Source organism: Bufo bufo, chromosome 1 (assembly GCF_905171765.1).
Source record: "Bufo bufo chromosome 1, aBufBuf1.1, whole genome shotgun sequence".
Classification (NCBI taxonomy): Eukaryota; Metazoa; Chordata; class Amphibia; order Anura; family Bufonidae; genus Bufo; species Bufo bufo.
Window position 1 is genome coordinate 549,504,047 of NC_053389.1, and position 19,291 is coordinate 549,523,337.

Below are 19,291 nucleotides of genomic sequence, written 5' to 3' on the forward strand. Positions count from 1 at the left end.
CTAACTATCCAAAAAAAAAAAAAAATGAGTTTTGCGGGGTGACAGAAACCCTTTAATGTGTCCATGTTCTGAGAGCTATAGTTTTTTTATTTTTTGAGAGATTTTCTTATGTAGGGGCTCATTTTTTGCGGGATGAGGTGACGGTTTTATTGGTACTATTTTGTGGGACATACGCGTTTTTGATCACTTGGTGTTGCACTTTTTGTGATGCAAGGTGCCAAAAATTGCTTGTTTTGACAGTTTTCTTTTTTTTTTTTTACGGTGTTCATCCGAGGGGTTAGGTCATGTGATATTTTTATAGAGCTGGTTTTTACGGACGCGGCAATACCTAATATGTATACTTTTTTTTATTTTTTTTTTTTTTTTTTTTTTTTTTCATTCCTTACTTTTTTTTTATTTTTTTATTTTCAACCTTTTATTTTTATTTTTTTTATTTTACACTTTTCGTCCCCCATAAGGTCATACAAGACCTCTGGGGGACATTTACTTCACTTTTTTTTTTTTTTCACTGTTGATTTCTCCTGTAACTGGGGCTGACATAGTAGCCCCAGTTACAGGACAAATACACCCCTATAGAGGCTGTACAGCAGCAATCCAGCGCTGTACAGCCTCACAGCAGGGCTGATCGAGGTCTCTGAGAGACCTCACACAGCTCCTGCACACTCCGGTCACGGCGGTCACATGACCGCCGGGCCGGAACAGGAAGCGCACAGCGCTTCCTTCTCTGCAGACACAGCGCTCGGTGAGCGCTGTGTCTGCAGCGATCTAGAAGGCAGGGACACCTGGGCACTGTCCCTGCCTTGTCTTAGGGTTGCCCTGCTGTCACTGACAGCGGGCAACCCGATCAGCAGCTGCACGATTAGCGTGCAGCTGCACTTTCTGAACGGACGTTCTGGAACGTCCGTTCAGAAATAGACGTCCACCCATAGGACGTTTATATCCTATGGGCGGACGTGAAGCGGTTAAAGAAACCTGGTGTAAAACTGTGTGAATGTCAGTGAGGCAAAGACGGAAGGACCTAAACGTTTCTATTGGCTAATACAGGTCATGTAATGGTGCCATAAAAGCTTTTTTGAGAGAGCTGAATCCTGGTCTAAAACCTTTTTAACCCCTTAACCCCTTAGTGACCAAGCCTGTTTGGGCCTTTATGACCAAGCGTTTTTCTTCCTTTTTTTATGGTCTCGTTCCAAGAGCTATAACTTTTTTATTTTTTCGTCTATATAGCTTTATGAGGGCTTGTTTTTTACGGGACAAGTTGTAGTTTTTAATGGCGCCATTTTGGGGTACACATAACTTTCTGATTAACTTTTATTAACTCTTTCTGGGAGGGAGATGGGGAAAAATAGCAATACTGCCACTGTGTTTTTACATTATACATTTTTTGGCGTTCATTTTTCGGTGCAAATAACATAATATCTTTATTCTCTGGGTCAGTACGATTACAGTGATACTAAATACTTATAATTTTGTTTACGTTTTACTACTTTTTTTTGCAATAAAACACTTTTTATTAACCCAAAAAATTATTTTGCATTGCCACTTCACAAGACCCATAACTTTTTTTAATTTTTTTATATGGAATTGTGTGAGGGCTTGATTTTTGAAAGACTACTTGTATTTTTCATGGGTATGATTTTGGAGTAAATGTCGCTTTTTGATCGCTTGTTATTACGTTTTTTTTCGGTGGAAACTAAGAATAAATTAGAAATTCTGTCTTTTTTTATTTTTTATGGCGTTCACCATAGGGGATAATTTATGTAATATTTATGTAGTCCCGGTCGTTACGGACGCGGCAATACCAAACATATGGGGGATATTTTCTTTTTGCAATTTTTTTCATTGAAAAGCGTATTTTATGGATTTTTTTTATTTAATAAATGTGTATTTTTTTTCTATTTTTTTTACTACTTAATAGTCCCACAAGGGGACTATAATATACAGTATTTTGATTGCTTTTAAAATGTAATGCATTATCTCTATAATGCATTGCATTTCAATAGCAATGCTATTCGAACATTGACCAGCAGGCTGCGCCAGAGAGGCACAGCCTGCTGGAAGTAACTGAAGACAGGCTCGGGCCCTCATCGGAAGCAAGGTAAGCTTCCCAGCACATCAGCACCCCGCGATCGCATTTTCGGGGTGCTGATGGGAGACAGAGGGAGTCCGCTCCCTCTGTCACCACTTTACATGCAGCGGGTGCCATTGCGCCCGGCATGTAAAGGGTTAAACAGCCCGGATCGGCACTCCTGTTCCGGGCTGTTAGAGCAGGGACCTGGCTCTCATGTGAGAGTCAGGTCCGCGCTCCCCGCTGCACGGGGGAGCCGCGCGGCGCTTAAACTGTGCCGCCGTAAAAACACGGCGGCCCAGCCTAAGGCCCCTTAGTGACCGCCGTAAAAACACGTATGGGTGGTCACTAAGGGGTTAAGGACTCGGCCCTATTTCACCTTCTGGACTTGGCCATTTTTTGCAAATCTGACCAGTGTCACTTTAGGTGCTGATAACTTTAAAACGCTTTGACTTATCCAGGCCATTCTGAGAATGTTTTTTCATCACATATTGTACTTCATGACACTGGTAAAATGAAGTAAAAAAAATATTTTTATTTATAAAAAAAATACAAAATTTACCAAAAATTTGTAAAAAAAATTGCAAATTTCCAAGTTTAAATTTCTCTACTTCTATAATACATAGTAATACCTCCAAAAATAGTTATCACTTTACATTCCCCATACGTCTACTTCATGTTTGGATCATTTTGGGAAGGATATTTTATTTTTTGGAGATGTTACAAGGCTTAGAAGTTTAGAAGCAAATCTTGAAATTTTTCAGAAATTTTCAAAAACCCAATTTTTAGGGACCAGTTCAGGTCTGAAGTCAGTTTGCGAGGCTTACATAATAGAAACCACCCAAAAATGACCCCATTCTATAAACGACACCCCTCAAGGTATTCAAAACTGATTTTACTAACTTTGTTAACCCTTTAGGTGTTCCACAAGAATTAATGGAAAATAGAGATACAATTTCAAAATTTCACTTTTTTTCCAGTTACAAAGCAAGGGTTAACAGCCAAACTAAACTCAATATTTATGGCCCTGATTCTGTAGTTTACAGAAACACCCCATATGTGGTCGTAAACCGCTGTACGGGCACTCAGCAGGGCACAGAAGGAAAGGAATGCCATACAGTTTTTGAAAGGCAGGTTTTGCTGGACTGGTTTGTTTGACACCATGTCCCATTTGAAGCCCCCCTGATGCACCCCTAGAGTAGAAACTCCCAAAAAGTGACCCCATTTTAGAAACTACGGGATAGGGTGGTAGTATTGTTGGTACTAGTTTAGGGTACATATGATTTTTGGTTGATCTATATTACACTTTTTTGTGAGGCAAGGTAACAAGAAATAGCTGTTTTGGCACAGTTTTTATTTGTTGTTATTTACAACATTCGTCTGACAGGTTAGATCATGTGATATTTTTATAGACCAGGTTGTCACGGACGCTGCGATACCCAATATGTATACTTTTTATTTTTTTTATTTATGTAAGTTTTGAAGCAAAAAAAAATCATGTTTTAGTGTTTCCATAGTCTAAAAGCCATAATTTTTTCAGTTTTTGGGTAGGGTATGATTACCTTGGGTAGGGTATGATTTTTGCGGGATGAGATGACAGTTTTATTGGCACTATTTTGGGGTGCGTGTGACTTTTTGATCGCTTGCTATTACACTTTTTGTGATGTAAGGTGACAAAAAATGGTTTATTTAGCACAGTTTTTAATTTTTATTTTTTACGGTGTTCATCTCAGGGACTAGGTCATGTGATATTTTTATAGAGCCGGTTGATACAGACGCAGCGATACCTAATATGTATACTTTTTTTTATTTATGTAAGTTTTACACAATAACAGCTTTTTTAAAACAAAAAAAATGATGTTTTAGTGTCTCCATATTCTGAGCCATAGTTTTTTTATTTTTTGGGCGATTGTCTCAGGTAGGGGCTAATTTTTTGCGAGATGAGGTGACGGTTAGATTGGTACTATTTTGGTGGGCAAACACCTTTTTGATCGCTTGCTGTTGTACTTTTTGTGATGTAAGGTGACAAAAAATTGTTTATTTAGCACTTTTTTTTTTTACGGTGTTCATCTGAGGGGTTAGGTTATGTGATATGTTTATAGAGCCGGTCGATACGGACACGGCGATACCTAATATGTATACTTTTTTTTCCCCTAATTTTTACCAATTTTTTTAAACTTTATTTGGGGAAAATGACGTTTTTGTTTATTTTTACTTGAAACTTTTAATTTTTGGGGGGGAAAACTTTATTTTTTAAACTTTTTTTTCACTTTATTTTTTGTCCCACTTTGGGACTTGAACTTTTGGGGGTCTAATCCCCTTTACAATGCATTCCAATACTTCTGTATTGGAATGCATTGGCTGTATGAGTAATACTGTGTTTTACTCATACAGCTTCCGGCCTGTGAGATCCAGGGGTCTGGATCTCACAGGCTCGTCACCGGAAGGCAGCGCAATGCCTTCCTTAGACATCGCGCTGCCTTCCATGCCATTGTGTCCCCACTACAGCCGCATGGGGACCCGATGTCACCACCGCCCGCCGCTGCCGCACCAGGTAAAAGCCGCAAACCGCAGGTCTGAATTGACCTGCGGTATGCGGCGATCGCCGACACGACGTTGTGACAGGATGCCCGCTGAATGATTTCAGCTGACATCCTGTTCTGATTAACTCCCGCCGCAATCGCGTTTTAAAGTTAGGACGTACCGATACGCCCTGGGTCCTTAAGGACTCGTGAAACAGGGCGTACCGGTACGCCCTAAGTCCCTAAAGGGTTAAGCACCCACCTGATTTCCCTTTATGCCAAATTTGGTGTGTATACATATGTATATATACACACACTGGGGGGCAGATTGTGATCTATGCATGTTTTAGCCAGCTAGTGTACTGCAAAGCTATGGCCAAGCAACTAGAATGAGCGAATAGGGAGCGCTAGGAGGGCACTCACTGATCCTAGGGCAGCGCACTGTGACAAAACAGTGTGCACCGAACAGTGCACGGTGGATACCGTGTGGAAATAGAGGAGTAAACTAGGCAGATAAAAGTGAAGTGCAGTCCTCCAGCTAGCTACATTGCTAAACTTAGGCCATCAATAGCAGTAGTGCAGACACAGCTGATAATTTTAATTATGTTAGTTCTAGGTAGCAAATTTTAGTGATAAGAAATAAATGTTATATTTTAAATATAAAATTAAGTAACACGTGTCAACCTAGAGACAACCACTGGTCCTAGTGACCAATTGTAAATAATCAGTTTATTGTGTCTCAACACGTGTTAATGGGTTAATTGTGTAAAAAGTGAGAGTATATATATATATATACACACACACACACACACACACACACACATATACTGCTTGCATGTTCCAGTGCAGGTAAAATACAAGCTAGATTAATGACGGTCAATAATTCCCCCTGCCTATGGCATGCATACAGTTATATGGTATACAAAGGGGGTATGTGTCAGTAAAGAAAGCAAATGTGAAAGATTCTTACCGGCAAGATTGGGCCACTTTATGGAGAAATGACGTTGGCTCTTTCTTCCTCAAATGTAAATGTTCTTGCAAATATTCCTGTGTGTATATGGGCCGGTCCACACAATACTTTTGTCTCTGGCACAGATATTCATCTTCCCCTGAAACTAGTTCCATAGCACATTTCACGTTCTTGTTAGAAGGTCACTGTAGAAAGACATTACATTAAGGTTACATGCACAAAAAAAAATAGAACATGTCCTATTCTTGTCCGTTTTAGGCATTGTTACAATGGATCCGCAAAAAAAAAAAAAAAACACGGATGGCATTCGGATGTCATCCGTGTTTTTTTTTTTGCGGATCGCAAAACACATACGGTCATGTGCATGTAGCCTTAGGCTGTGTTCACATCACGTTTTTGTCCCATGTTTAACATATACACATGATGTATGTGCCTCAGATGATTGCCAAAGTGATATCAGTCACATAAGTTATCCATTTAATGCACACTTTCTTGTGCTACACTCTGCAGTCTTTTTTCCCTATGTAGAGTGGTGCTTGATAGTTAGTGAACCCTTCAGAATTTTCGATATTTCTGCAGAGATTTGACATAAAACAACATCACATTTTTACACACGTCCTAAAAGTATATAAAAGATAACAACATCAAACAAATGAGTCAAAAATTTTAGACTTGGTCATTTATTTATTGAGGATAATGATCCAGTATCACATGTCTGTGTGAGTGGCAAAAGTATGTGACCCTTTGATTTCAATATGTGGTGTGACCCCCTTGTGGAGCAATAACTGCAACTAAACGTATCCGGTAATTGTTGATTAGTCCTGCACATCGTCTTGGAGGAATTTTAGTTCATTCCTCCGTGCAAAACATCATCAACTCTGTTAGGGTTCATGCTAGAAGCTGTGGCCATTTTTGTGGTCCGTAAATTGCGGATCCACAAAACACAGATACCGGCCATGTGCATTCCACATTTTGAGGAAAGGAACATCCTGCCATCTATAGAACAGTCCTATTCTTGTCCGTTCTTTTTTTTGCGGGTGCACCTGAATGGACATACGGATGCGGACAACAAACATGATCGTGTGCATTACCCCTTATGTTGGTGGGTTTCCGCTCATGAACTGCTCGCTTCAGGTCCTTCCACAACATTTCTATTCAAATAAGGTCTGGACTTTACAAAACTTTACTTTCATTCTGTCTTATGCAATCTTTGGCAAACTGCAGATGGCCAACAATGTTCTTTTTGGAGAGCCACAACTTTCTCCTTCCAATGCTGCCATGCACTCCATTGTTGTTTAGTGCCCTCCTAATGGTGGACTCATGGACGTTAAAGGCTATGTACACCTTTGGGGGCATTTATTTTTATGATTGCATTTTACTATTTTTTTTAATTGGTCGTCATAAAAAAAAAAAAAAAAGCCATTCTGTCACAAACAGTTAACTGTTTGTCTAGCTGTGTGAATAGTACTTTCACTTTCTGCATACCATCTAAGGTTACTTTCACACTTGCGGCAGTGTGATCCGGCAAGCAGTTCCGTCGTCGAAACTGCCTGCCGGATCCGCCGATCTGTATGTGACAAAGCATTTGTGAGACGGATCCGGATGCGGATCCGTCTCACAAATGCATTGCAAGACCAGAAGGACGGATGCGCATGCGCAGACCGGAAGGTCGGATCCGTCCTTCTGGTGTTTCTTAATGCTGGATCCGGCACTAATACATGTCAATGTAAATTAATGCCGGATCCATGCCGGCAACTGATCAGGCATTTTGTGGTATTTCCTCTGTCCAAAATGCCTGACAGTGACTGAACTGAAGACATCCTGATGCATTCTTTGACGGAACTCAGTGCTAGGAAAGAAAAACGCAAGTGTGAATGTACCCTAATAAACCTTATCTCTAAATTACTAAAAGATAAAAAATACAAAGTTAACACTAAGATAAGTCAGTAAGATAACAATTGAGCTAGAATGAGCATTTAGGACGTCAAAGATCAGCAATAAAGAATCATCAGCTGAGGAAAGCGGTGAAAATTCAGAGCCTGCTAGTAGAGAAACTCAAGGCTGCACAGAGACAGGGATTCAACATTTTTAATAAAGACAAACTAAAATATTTTTTTTTAGCTCAAAATGAGTATGCAATAATAAATTTAAAAAAATGCCTCCAAAGGAGTACATAGCTATCATCATTAGCTAAAGTGAAAAAGGCCATTTAGTTGCTTAGAAGTTAAGTTGTGTTAATATGACCTAGCAGACAATTACACATCATGTTCTTGGCATAATCTTTGTTGGATAACTACTCTTGGGGAGGGTAATAACGGTCTTGAATTTCCTCCATTAGCACACAATCTGTCTGACTATGGATTGGTGTCCACTTACAGATTGTGTGCAAATAGAGGAAAAATGTACAGAAGGTACAACCCTTCTTCTGAATTCCTCGAAAACCTTCTTTCTTTGTGTCATGATACATTTCCACAAACCTGGTCCCGGTTCTTTAAATAAAACGGGTCGCTCACTTACACCTCACTGTCATCCAATTGATTGAAAACACCTGACTCACTTCGCCTTCAAATTATCTGCTAATCCTACGGCCTCTTTTACGCGGGCGTCGCGTGTGAGGGTCGGATAGGATGCGGGTGCGTCGCGGGAAAATGTGAGATTTTTCCACGCGAGTGCAAAGCACTGTAATGCGTTTTGCACGCACGTGAGAAAAATCGGCATGTTTGGTACCCATACCCGAACTTCTTCACAGAAGTTCGGGTTTGGGTTAGGTGTTGTGTAGATTTTATTATTTTCCCTTATAACATGGTTATAAGGGAAAATAATAGCATTCTTAATACATAATGCTAAGTAAAATAGGGATGGAGGGGTTAAAAAAAAGAAAATAATTATTTAACTCACCTCATCCACTTGTTCGCGCAGCCCGGCTTCTCTTCTGTCTTCTTCTTTGATGACAGGAGGAAAAGGACCTGTGGTGGCGTCACTGTGCTCATCACATGGTGATGGATCATGTGATGGACCATGTGATGAGCGCAGTGACATCACCACAGGTCCTTTTCCTCCTGTCAAAGAAGAAGACAGAAGAGAAGCCTTATAACCATGTTATAAGGGAAAATAATAATGATCGGGTCCCCATCCCGATCGTCTCCTAGCAACCATGCGTGAAAAATCGCACCGCATCCGCACTTTCCTGCAGATGCTTGTGATTTTCAGGCAGCCCCATTCACTTCTATGGGGCTTGCGTTGCGTGAAAAACGCACAATATAGAGCAGGGGTGCACAACGTTTCCTGTTTGGGGGCCACATTGCCAGACTGAACCAATGACGAGGGCCGAAATTAAAATTGTATTAACAAATGAAATTTTGTACTTCTGGCATATTGAACACACATTATATACCATTAATGTCTAGTTACACTTCCAGAACTCCCATCTAATGGAAGAAATGCATGAAAATTACATATAAGCAGCCACAAGACATAGGCATACATGTCTGTTACCAGATGGTTGGGGGACACACAGAATGGTATCAAGGGCTGCAGGTTGTGCACCCCTGATATAGAGCATGCTGCAATTTTCACGCAACGCACAAGTAATGCGTGAAAATCACCGCTCATGTGCACAGCCCCATAGAAATTAATGGGTCGGGATTCAGTGCGGGTGCAATGCGTTAACTTCACGCATTGCACCCGCGCGGAAAACTCGCCCGTGTGCAAGGGGCCTTAGGCCTCATGCACACGACCGTTTTTCGGGTCCACATTCGATGGGGCTGCAAAAGATGCGGACAGCACTCCTTGTGCTGTCCGCATCCTTTGCTCCGTTCCGTGGCCCCGCAAAAAAAATATAGCATGTCCTATTCTTGTCCGTTTTGCGGACAAGAATAGGCATTTCTACAATAGGCCGCCCGTTCCGTTCAGCAAATTGGCTTCCGTTTTCTGCAGATCCGCAGATTGCGGACGGCAAAATACGGAACGATCGTGTGCATGTAGCCTTAAGGTGCTGTATCAACCAACATGAATTCACAATGCAGTTAAAGAATTCACCCAGTTTTAATGAATTATTTCCAATATGCAGAACAGCAGTGTTTAGGCCTCGTCCACATTTCCTTGTCAGTGACACGGAAAAAAACATACGCGTTTCATCTGTGAACAATCCGTGGTTGGTCCGTGTGTTCGTTTTTACCATTCGTGCGTCATCTGTAATTCACTGACGTTGCTTAATGAAAATTAATTTCCAAAGGATCTCCTATCAGTCTTCAGTATAAAAAAAACAAAAACGGACGCAACTTTTTTTTGGTCTGTGATTTTCACAGACTTATAGACGTCTATGGGTGTATCCAAGTAGTGCATATCTTCGTGATTTTTTTACTGACCCACGGTCAATAAGAATATACTGAAATGTGAACAGACATTTAAATCAATGCGCACATGTGCTATCTCCAGAAAATGCGGACAGCACACGTCAGTGAAAAACGGAAACGTGGACGAGGCCTTAAGCTGACTAGCTTCAGCTTTGTGAATGCATTTTTGTTGATGCAGTGAGGGTACGGTGACAGTGAGCGGTCATGTCACGTTTACGGTAGAGTACCAGGCAGCTCCACAAGCTGTAGCGGGCTCTAAGTAGACTAATTAGGACCGCACGGTTTAACATGTCTGCTTTGTTAACGGCTGTGCGGTATTGTGGGTGCCACGCAGCCATTAATGATGCACAATAACTAAAGTGCGGTCCTAATTACAGCCCGCTGCAGCTCGTATGATAATCAATGGTGTCGCACTGCAACATGCCGTGACTGCGACACGACAGTGTCTGCAACAAACCTGCCGTGTGGGAAATCACGCATAAGACATACCCTACTGCTGTATGTTCACACAGTGGATTTTATGGTGTATTCTGTGAAATCATAGGAAAAAAAAACATGTATTCTGCCAGCCATTGTATCTAAATGATACCTGCGCGATGGAAAGAGAATGAGCATTCTTGCTGTGGCTTCCACAAGTGACCTGCGGCAGGTAAAACACGCAAATTACCCTCGTCAGGTTAAATCCACATGCAGATCAATGACATTACACTGTATAAATATACCATGAGGAACTTCTCCTTACCATTAAACACATTATTAGCATGATCACAGTCCTCTCCCGTCTGTCAGCGGCATACCCACAAGCTGTCCTGAAGGCATATGATCTAGGCACAGTAAGGCCTCCTGCACACGACCGTTGTGTGCACCCGTGGCCGTTGTGCCGTTTTCCGTTTTTTTTCGCGGACCCATTGACTTTCAATGGGTCCGTGGAAAAATCTGAAAATGCACCGTTTTGCAGCCGCATCCGTGATCCGTGTTTCCTGGCCGTGAAAAAAATATGACCTGTCCTATTTTTTTCACGGCCAACGGTTCGCGGACCCATTCAAGTCAATGGGTCCGTGAAAAATCACGGATGCACACAAGATTGGCATCCGTGTCCGTGATCCGTGGCCGTAGGTTAGTTTTTATACAGACGGATCCGAAGATCCGTCTGCATAAAAGCTTTTTCAAAGCTGAGTTTTCACTTCGTGAAAACTCAGAACCGACAGTATATTCTAACACAGAAGCGTTCCCATGGTGATGGGGACGCTTCTAGTTAGAATACACTACAAACTGTGTACAAGACTGCCCCCTGCTGCCTGGCAGCACCCGATCTCTTACAGGGGGCCGTGATCAGCACAATTAACCCCTTCAGGTGCGGCACCTGAAGGGGTTAATTGTGCTGATCACGGCCCCCTGTAAGAGATCAGGGCTGCCAGGCAGCAGGGGGCAGACCCTCCCCCCCCTCCCCAGTTTGAATATCATTGGTGGCCAGTGCGGCCCCCCCCCCCCTCCCTCTATTGTAATAATTCGTTGGTGGCACAGTGTGCGCCCCCCCCCCTCCCTCCCGCTATTGTAATAATTCGTTCGTGGCACAGTGTGCGCCCCCCCTCCCTCTATAGCATTAACAACATTGGTGGCCAGTGTGCGGCCTCCCATCTCCCCCCCCCCCCCCCCCCCCCATCATTGGTGGCAGCGGAGTTCCGATCGGAGTCCCAGTTTAATCGCTGGGGCTCCGATCGGTAACCATGGCAACCGGGACGCTACTACAGTCCTGGTTGCCATGGTTACTTAGCAATAGTACAATAGTAGAAGGTTCATACTTACCTGCTCCAGGCTGCTGCTGCGATGTTCGTGTCCGGCCGGGAGCTCCACCTACTGGTAAGTGACAGGTCTGTGCGGCGCATTGCTAAATGAACTGTCACTTACTAGTAGGAGGAGCTCCCGGCCGGACACGAACCTCGCAGCTCCCAGGTAAGTATGAATCTTTACTATTGTACTATTGCTAGTAACCCGCTGCCACCAATGATCGGGGGGGGGGGGAAGATGGGAGGCCGCACACTAGCCACCAATGTTGTTAATGCTATAGAGGGAGGGGGGGCCAATGGGGGGCGCACACTGTGCCACCAACGAATTATTACAATAGAGGGAGGAGGGGGGGGGGGGGCCGCACTGGCCACCAATGATATTCAAACTGGGGAGGGGGGGGTCTGCCCCCTGCTGCCTGGCAGCCCTGATCTCTTACAGGGGGATATGATAGTACAATTAACCCCTTCAGGTGCGGCACCTAAGGAGTTAATTGTGCTGATCACGGCCCCCTGTAAGAGATCGGATGCTGCTAGGCAGCAGGGGGCAGTCATGTACACAGTTTGTAGTATATTCTAACTAGAAGCGTCCCCATCACCATGGGAACGCCTCTGTGTTAGAATATACTGTCGGAAATGAGGTTTCACGATCTCACTCATATCCGACAGTATATTCTAACATAGAGGCGTTCCCATGGTGATGGGGACGCTTCAAGTTAAAATATACCATCGGATTGGAGAAAACTCCGATCTGATGGTATAAAAGGGACTCCAGACTTTACATTGAAAGTCAATGGGGACGGATCCGTTTGAAATGGCACCATATTGTGTCAACGTCAAACGGATCCGTCCCCATTGACTTGCATTGTAATTCAGGACGGATCCGTTTGGCTCCGCACGGCCAGGCGGACACCAAAACGACTTTTTTTTCATGTCCGTGGATCCTCCAAAAATCAAGGAAGACCCACGGACGAAAAAACGGTCACGGATCACGGGAAAACGGAACCCCGTTTTGCGGACCGCAAAAAAATACGGTCGTGTGCATGAGGCCTTAATCAAAACTTTTGCACACATGCTGTTGCTCTGCCAGCCTCGCCCCTTTCCCGATAAGAGGAGGGTGGGGAGGGGCGGGAAGGAGCCCCACCACATTTATCACCACCAGTTTTCTGGAGTAGAAGGACACTGAAATCTACGACACTCAGGGTTCAGGCACGCGGACTGCCGGATGCTCTGCCTTATTTATGACGCAGCATCTGGTTTTGATAGACCAGCGTATGCTATGAATTTTTGGCCTTTACCTGCACCATAATTTTGATACATTTTGCAGTTTTATACCACTCACTCCAGTTTTGAAAAGTGGAAGTGGTTAGCTTGTCAAGCTACTTTAAGCCAGGTTTATCAACTGCGAATCAAAAATTTTCGCAGTCTTACTCATTATGTGATTAAAGTACGTTAGACCCGCAGTCAGACAGGAATTCACAGCAAGTCTTTATGAGGTCCTGGCCCTCGTCACTCAAATATTGTCAGGTATTTATAAAGTTTCAAAACGCAGTCTTGTAACTTTTCTTATGCCAAAAACTGGTGTAGCAACCGTAGTAAATGACTCTCAAGTGTGCCAAAGTTGCACCAGAATTCTAGGTCAAAGTAAGCTAATAGGTAGTATAAATTTAGACTAGACAGTTTAAGGGCGCATTCACACGACTGCGCAGTCTATTGAGGTCCAGGTCCACAAATTGCTGATCCACAAAACACAGATCCCATCCATGTGCGTTTCACAATTTCCGTAATGGAACTGTTTGAAATCTCTTTTTATTAGACAAGCAAAGAAAGATCACCATATCGCATGTAGCGCAGTACAGTGTATGTCACATCACAGTCAAATCTAGTCATAGATCGAAGGCAATGCCTACTGTAACGGAACTGGCGGCCCATTATAGAAATGCCTATTCTTGTCCACAGAGCAGGCGATTGCTGGGAAGTAACGCTTCCCTCCTGACAACAGCCTTTAGACTAGACCAGGCATCCTCAAACTGCGGCCCTCCAGCTGTTGTAAAACTACAACTCCCACAATGCCCTGCTGTAGGCTGATACCTGTAGACTATTCGGGCATGCTGGGAGTTGTAGTTTTGTAACAGCTGGAGGGCCACAGTTTGAGGATGCCTGGACTAGACAGTTTAAAGATGTGCTGTACATTTGGTACATCTTAAAGGGCTTCTGTCACCCCACTAAACTCTTTTTTTTTTTTGTGTACTTATAATCCCTATCCTGCCATATTTCCATACATTATGTTATTAATAATTTTTGTTCAGTAGATTTAGCAAAAAACTTACTTTTATGATATGCTAATTACCTTTCTACCAGCAAGTAGGGCGTCTACTTGCTGGTAGCAGCCGCAGAAAACCGCCCCCTCCTTCTGTTGATTGACAGGGCCAGCCGCGATCTCTCCTCCTCCGGCCAGCCCTGTCAGCATTTCAAAAATCGCGCGCCTGTGTTGATTTGGCGCAGGCGCTCTGAGATAAGGAGGCTCACCTCCTCAGCACTCCCTCAGTGCGCCTGCGCTGATGACGTCTTCTCTTTGGGTGACGTCATCGGTGCAGGCGCACTGAGGGAGTGCTGAGGAGGCGAGCCTCCTTATCTCAGAGCGCCTGCGCCGAATCAACACAGGCGCGCGATTTTTGAAATGCTGACAGGGCTGGCCGAAGGAGGAGATCGTGGTTGGCCCTGTCAATCAACAAGAGGAGGGGGCGGTTTTCTGCGGCTGCTACCGGCAAGTAGACGCCCTACTTGCTGGTAGAAAGGTAATTAGCATATCATAAAAGTACGTTTTTTGCTAAATCTACTGAACGAAAATTATTAATAACATAATGTATGGCAATATGGCAGGATAGGGATTATAAGTACACAAAAAAAAAATAATGAGTTTAGTGGGGTGACAGAAGCCCTTTAAGGGTCCATTCGGACGTCCTTAAATGTTTTGGGGCCCGCACATGACTGAAAGAATAGGACATTTTCTATCTTTTTTCCCAATTGAAATGAATGGGTCTGCACCAGTTCCGCAAAATTGCACAACGGATGCAGACCCATTCATACCGTCATGTGAATGAGCCCAAAGGGTCAATACACACGTCCGTAATTCTGGCTCTAAACCGTTCCGCAATTTTGCGAAATAGGTGGAGACCCATTCATTTTGATGGGACCGCAAAAGATGCGGACAGCACACCGTGTGCGGTCCGCAAAATGTCGGAATGGACCTTAAGATGTACCAAATGTACAGCACATCTTTAAACTGTTGAGTCTAAAGGCTGTTGTCAGGAGGGAAGCGTTCCTTCCCAGCAACTGCCTGCTCATTAGCGTAAGAGACCACTGCTATTACATGCAGCAATCTCCTCCACAGTATGGGCAGGAGCAATCACTAATGTCATTGCCCTTCCCTATACTTACTGACTAGATGTTTGCCGACAGCATTTCGTGATTACACAGCACAATCTACCACCGGCAAACGATCATTTTTAAATCATTTTTTAAACCAGGTAATTGGCAGCTGCATTACACTACCAGATCATCGCTAACGTGCCTTACTATAAAAACGGTGATCTGGCCGACTATCTGCCTGTGTAATACTGCCTTAAAGCTGCCCATACACATTCAATAGCTGTCCGCCAGTCGTTCGGAAGACAGCTTCTTTCCCGCCTCCCTCATACACATACTCGGTAGGCTTGGCCAAAAGTGTCTGTGCATTCTATGGGGAGAAGGAGAAAAAGCTGCTGTCAGACAGTCCTGGTGGTGGCTTATCTCCCAGGAGAACAACATTTCACCAGATCACCTGTCAGGGAGGAATCAGGAGCTCCCCACATACATTAGTATAATGGTATGGCTCTGCCGCACTGTCTATGACGGCTCTCGTTCCTCCAGGTCATGGTAGATCACTAGTAACTGGCAGAGCATCTGAGTTTAGCTTGCCTACATAGCACTCACAGGAATAACAATGCCCAGTGCTCAAAGCAGGCTCTAGCAGGGGCTTGCATTATAGTATATATGTGAACTACCACGAATAATCATTCACTGTACCGGCATATAGGCGGCACTATCAGGAAGGAAAATCCCAGGTCCTAGTTGGGGTTAAAACCTCTAACACACAAAAGAGGAAGTCTGGTCACACTTTAGACAGCTGGTCAGGATGACTTGTTTCCTGCCATAAAAGCGTTGAGAACTAATGTACACACACGCTCCTGTAATTCTCTCAAGGACCGTCATCAAGAATTATTCTTCCTGGATGATGCAATCCGTGGAGACAGGAAACAGGGCTGAAGCCAAAGATCACAATGTGTAGCATCCCCTGCATCGCAAACCTCCGGGACACCACAGCTGCCAGAAGTCCAAACCTGCTGGATTTCCTGCACCTTTAGTGATGTGATGTTGCTGGCAAAGTGACCCCGTTCATTTTATTAGCTGGGCCCAGGCCCCACTCCATATACTATTTGCTGTCCTACTACATGCCAGCAGAGAAGTGTGCCCAGCAGAAGAAACCCATGGCCGTGTTCACATGTTCAGGATTCTGCCAGGACCTAGGTGGAAATTCTGCACCTAAATTCTGGGAGAATCCACAAGCATTCTGGCAGCAATGCATGTCAACGGTATATTTTATGCCCAAGGTAAATCCATGCTGCATTTCTGAAAAGAAGTCAGAAAGTCAAGCACCTAAGTAACAAAAGGTGCCAGAAGGAGCAAACATTTGTGTGTCCTTCCTTTCATATCTCCCACAGACTTTCAGCTAGCATCTGGAGCTGGCATTTTCACCACGGGGCTGGTCACCAGGGATTTATCACAAGCTGCCAGCAAATGACCGCTGCAGCCAATCAGTGAACGTGCCACACTACTGGCATCGAAGCTTTGCTGAGCCATGATTCCAGTAACTACGAAGAGTGGTCATTGAGGCCATTGTGGCACGATATCGCTGAGCGATTAGAAATAGTGATAAGTGATAGAAGAGCTAAGTAGTGGCTTTAGTTTTCTTATTTCACTTCATTTGTCGCTCTTTAATTTAGTTCAGAAACTGGACAGTCCCTTTAAGCTGCCCAATGTTTGCCCATAAATGTAGTGTGAAGAGAGTCTAACAAAAAAGAAAATGGAAAACCAAATGTGAGTCCAGTATGACCCAGGCAGACAGATCATCCAGGACAGAACCTGCATTAGGGCTCTTAGGCCAGGTTTACACACGCATATTCGGTCTGGGAAACATGCTCTGTGTGGGAGCGGTACACTGTGGCGAAAACGCAAAAAAAAAAACATGTGAAGTCAAACTCAAGTGTACCAGTGGTAAGTCTGCTGCAGATCGGAAGGAAAGCTTAAAATGGGCTGGTCTTCAAGCTGGCATCACAGCCAGGACAAGTCGTCCTCCACTGCAAACACTGAAAGCCCCAGTACGAGCAGCAGTACTAACTGACATGCTGCGGACCGAAAACCCACAGCGCTAGTCAATTTACCCTGCGGATTTTCTCCATGGCATATGGATAAGATTTCTTCACATCTCCTCCATTTTGATGCTACTATACAATGCTGTGGATCTGCTGCCAGCAAATCTGCAGTTTTTACGCCACGTGTGAATGTACCTTAAGGCCACCTTCAAATGTTGTGGTTTATGTGCAGTTTTTCACTAAGGATGTTTGTGCAGAAAAACTACAGTGTAAGGCCTCATGCACACAGCCGTTGCCTGGACGTGCCCATACTGCGGCCCGTACGGCAATATACTGGCCACGGCCATTTGTGCACCACATCACAGATCCGGACCCATTCACTTGAATGTGTGGTGCAGAACAGAGGCCAGAAGTGCTGGGGTTTCTCTCTGTGCCTCCACACCACAAAAAAATAGAACATGAACATGCAATGTGTGCAGGGGGCCTCAGAAATTATTCCCTTGTCACAGAATTACGGACTAAAATCAGGGCTCCGCGGAGGCCTTTGCGAACTTGCAGCAAATATCTCGAGACTTGCTTCAACTCGTGTCTATGACGTGACACTTTGTTTATTCACATAAATCCATCTGTGTTTCATCGTGAAGATGTTTGTGAAGAATCCATGTTTGGTCGGTGTGTCTGTTTTTTGCCTCCACGAACACTGTTTTTACCCTCCACAGAGTATCTCTCCTACCAATGGTCCGTGAAACACTGAAAGACCACACATGCCATCCATGTTGTGTCCATGGCTTTTATGGGCCTATAGACTTCAATGGACATTTTGGTCCACATCATGGACTAAAGTAGTGCCTGTCTACGTAATTTTGCCACTGACCCCTGGTCAGTGGAAAACCACTGATTTGTGAACAAACACGTTAAAATTAAAGAGTAGGTATGCAGTCCGCTGAAAATGCAGATAGCACATGTTCATGAAAAACGGGAATGTGACCGAGACCTTGGGCAGTGTGTTTAAACTGCGACTGAGAACTGAAGGGTGAAAGGGTGAGTTTACGACAGTGACCAGGAGTAGGTCAACGCACTTGCAGCCAGACCTAAATTATTTGTGACAAAGTTCGTCTGTGAGGATTACACCGCGCAACAATGATTTTGCTACTGAGAGAAAAACCATGTGATTTATACTAAAATGAGCATACTAATTCCAAATATGAAATCGGAATTTGCCTGAAATGTCTAGATTTTAACCCCTTAAGGACTCTGGTATTTTCCATTTTAGCGTTTTCGTCTTTCACTCCCCGCCTTCCCATAGTCCTAACTTTTTATTTTTCCATTCACATAGCCTTATGAGGGCTTATTTTTTGCGGGATAAGTTGTACTTTCTAATGGCACCATTTACGGTTGCATACCATGTAGTAGGAAGTGGTAAAAATTTTTTCAAATGGGGTAGAATTGGGAATAAACGCAATTCTGATAAAGGTTTTTATTTTATTTTTTTACACTGTACACTATGCGGTAAAATTTACCTATTATCTTCATTTTCCAGGTCAGTACGGTCACAACGATACCACACTTGTATAATTTTTCTTGCGTTTTAATACTGAAAAATAATAATTAAAACCTTTGAGGAAATGTATTTTTATTTTTATAACCATATTCTGACCCCTATAACTTTTTTGTAGTTATGTGTACGGGACTGTGTGAGGGCTCATATTTTGCGGGACAATATGTTCTTTTCAGTGATACCAATTTGAAGTGTGTGCGACTTTTTGATCACTTATAAAAAAAATATTGGTTAGTTGAAGTGACAAAAACTTGCAAATTGGCAGTTTTTATTTTTTTTCCCCGTTACGCAATTTGCCATAAATATTGTTATATTTTAATAGTATGGGCATTTTCCCATGCAGCGATGCCCATGATATTTTTTTTTTTTATTGGTTAAGTATTTTTATTTTAAGGGGGGGGGGGGGGGGTGATTTTAACTTTTTTTTTTCTTTGGGTGGCAATAACTGGCAATCATTAGATTGCCTACTGTGTTCATTGATGTCTATATAGACACCATTGAACACTTCATTTGCACTATACCAATACAATGCTGCCTAGTGGCCTGTATTGGTATAGTCATCTAATAGACACCAAAGCCTGCTTGAGGCTTCAGCCTATTAGATCAATTTAACAAGTTCCCCG

The 19,291-nt window shown here is 43.4% G+C and overlaps 1 protein-coding gene across 1 annotated transcript in view; it reads right to left on the reverse strand.

Annotated features, from left to right (window-relative positions):
• SLC26A5 (solute carrier family 26 member 5) overlaps positions 1 to 19,291 on the reverse strand; it is a 113,702-nt gene that overhangs the window by 77,041 nt on the left and 17,370 nt on the right. Inside the window, 1 exon segment of the mRNA XM_040412541.1 lies at positions 5,558 to 5,742. Within this exon segment, the coding sequence (XP_040268475.1) occupies positions 5,558 to 5,712 (155 nt within the window). The 5' untranslated portion in view covers positions 5,713 to 5,742.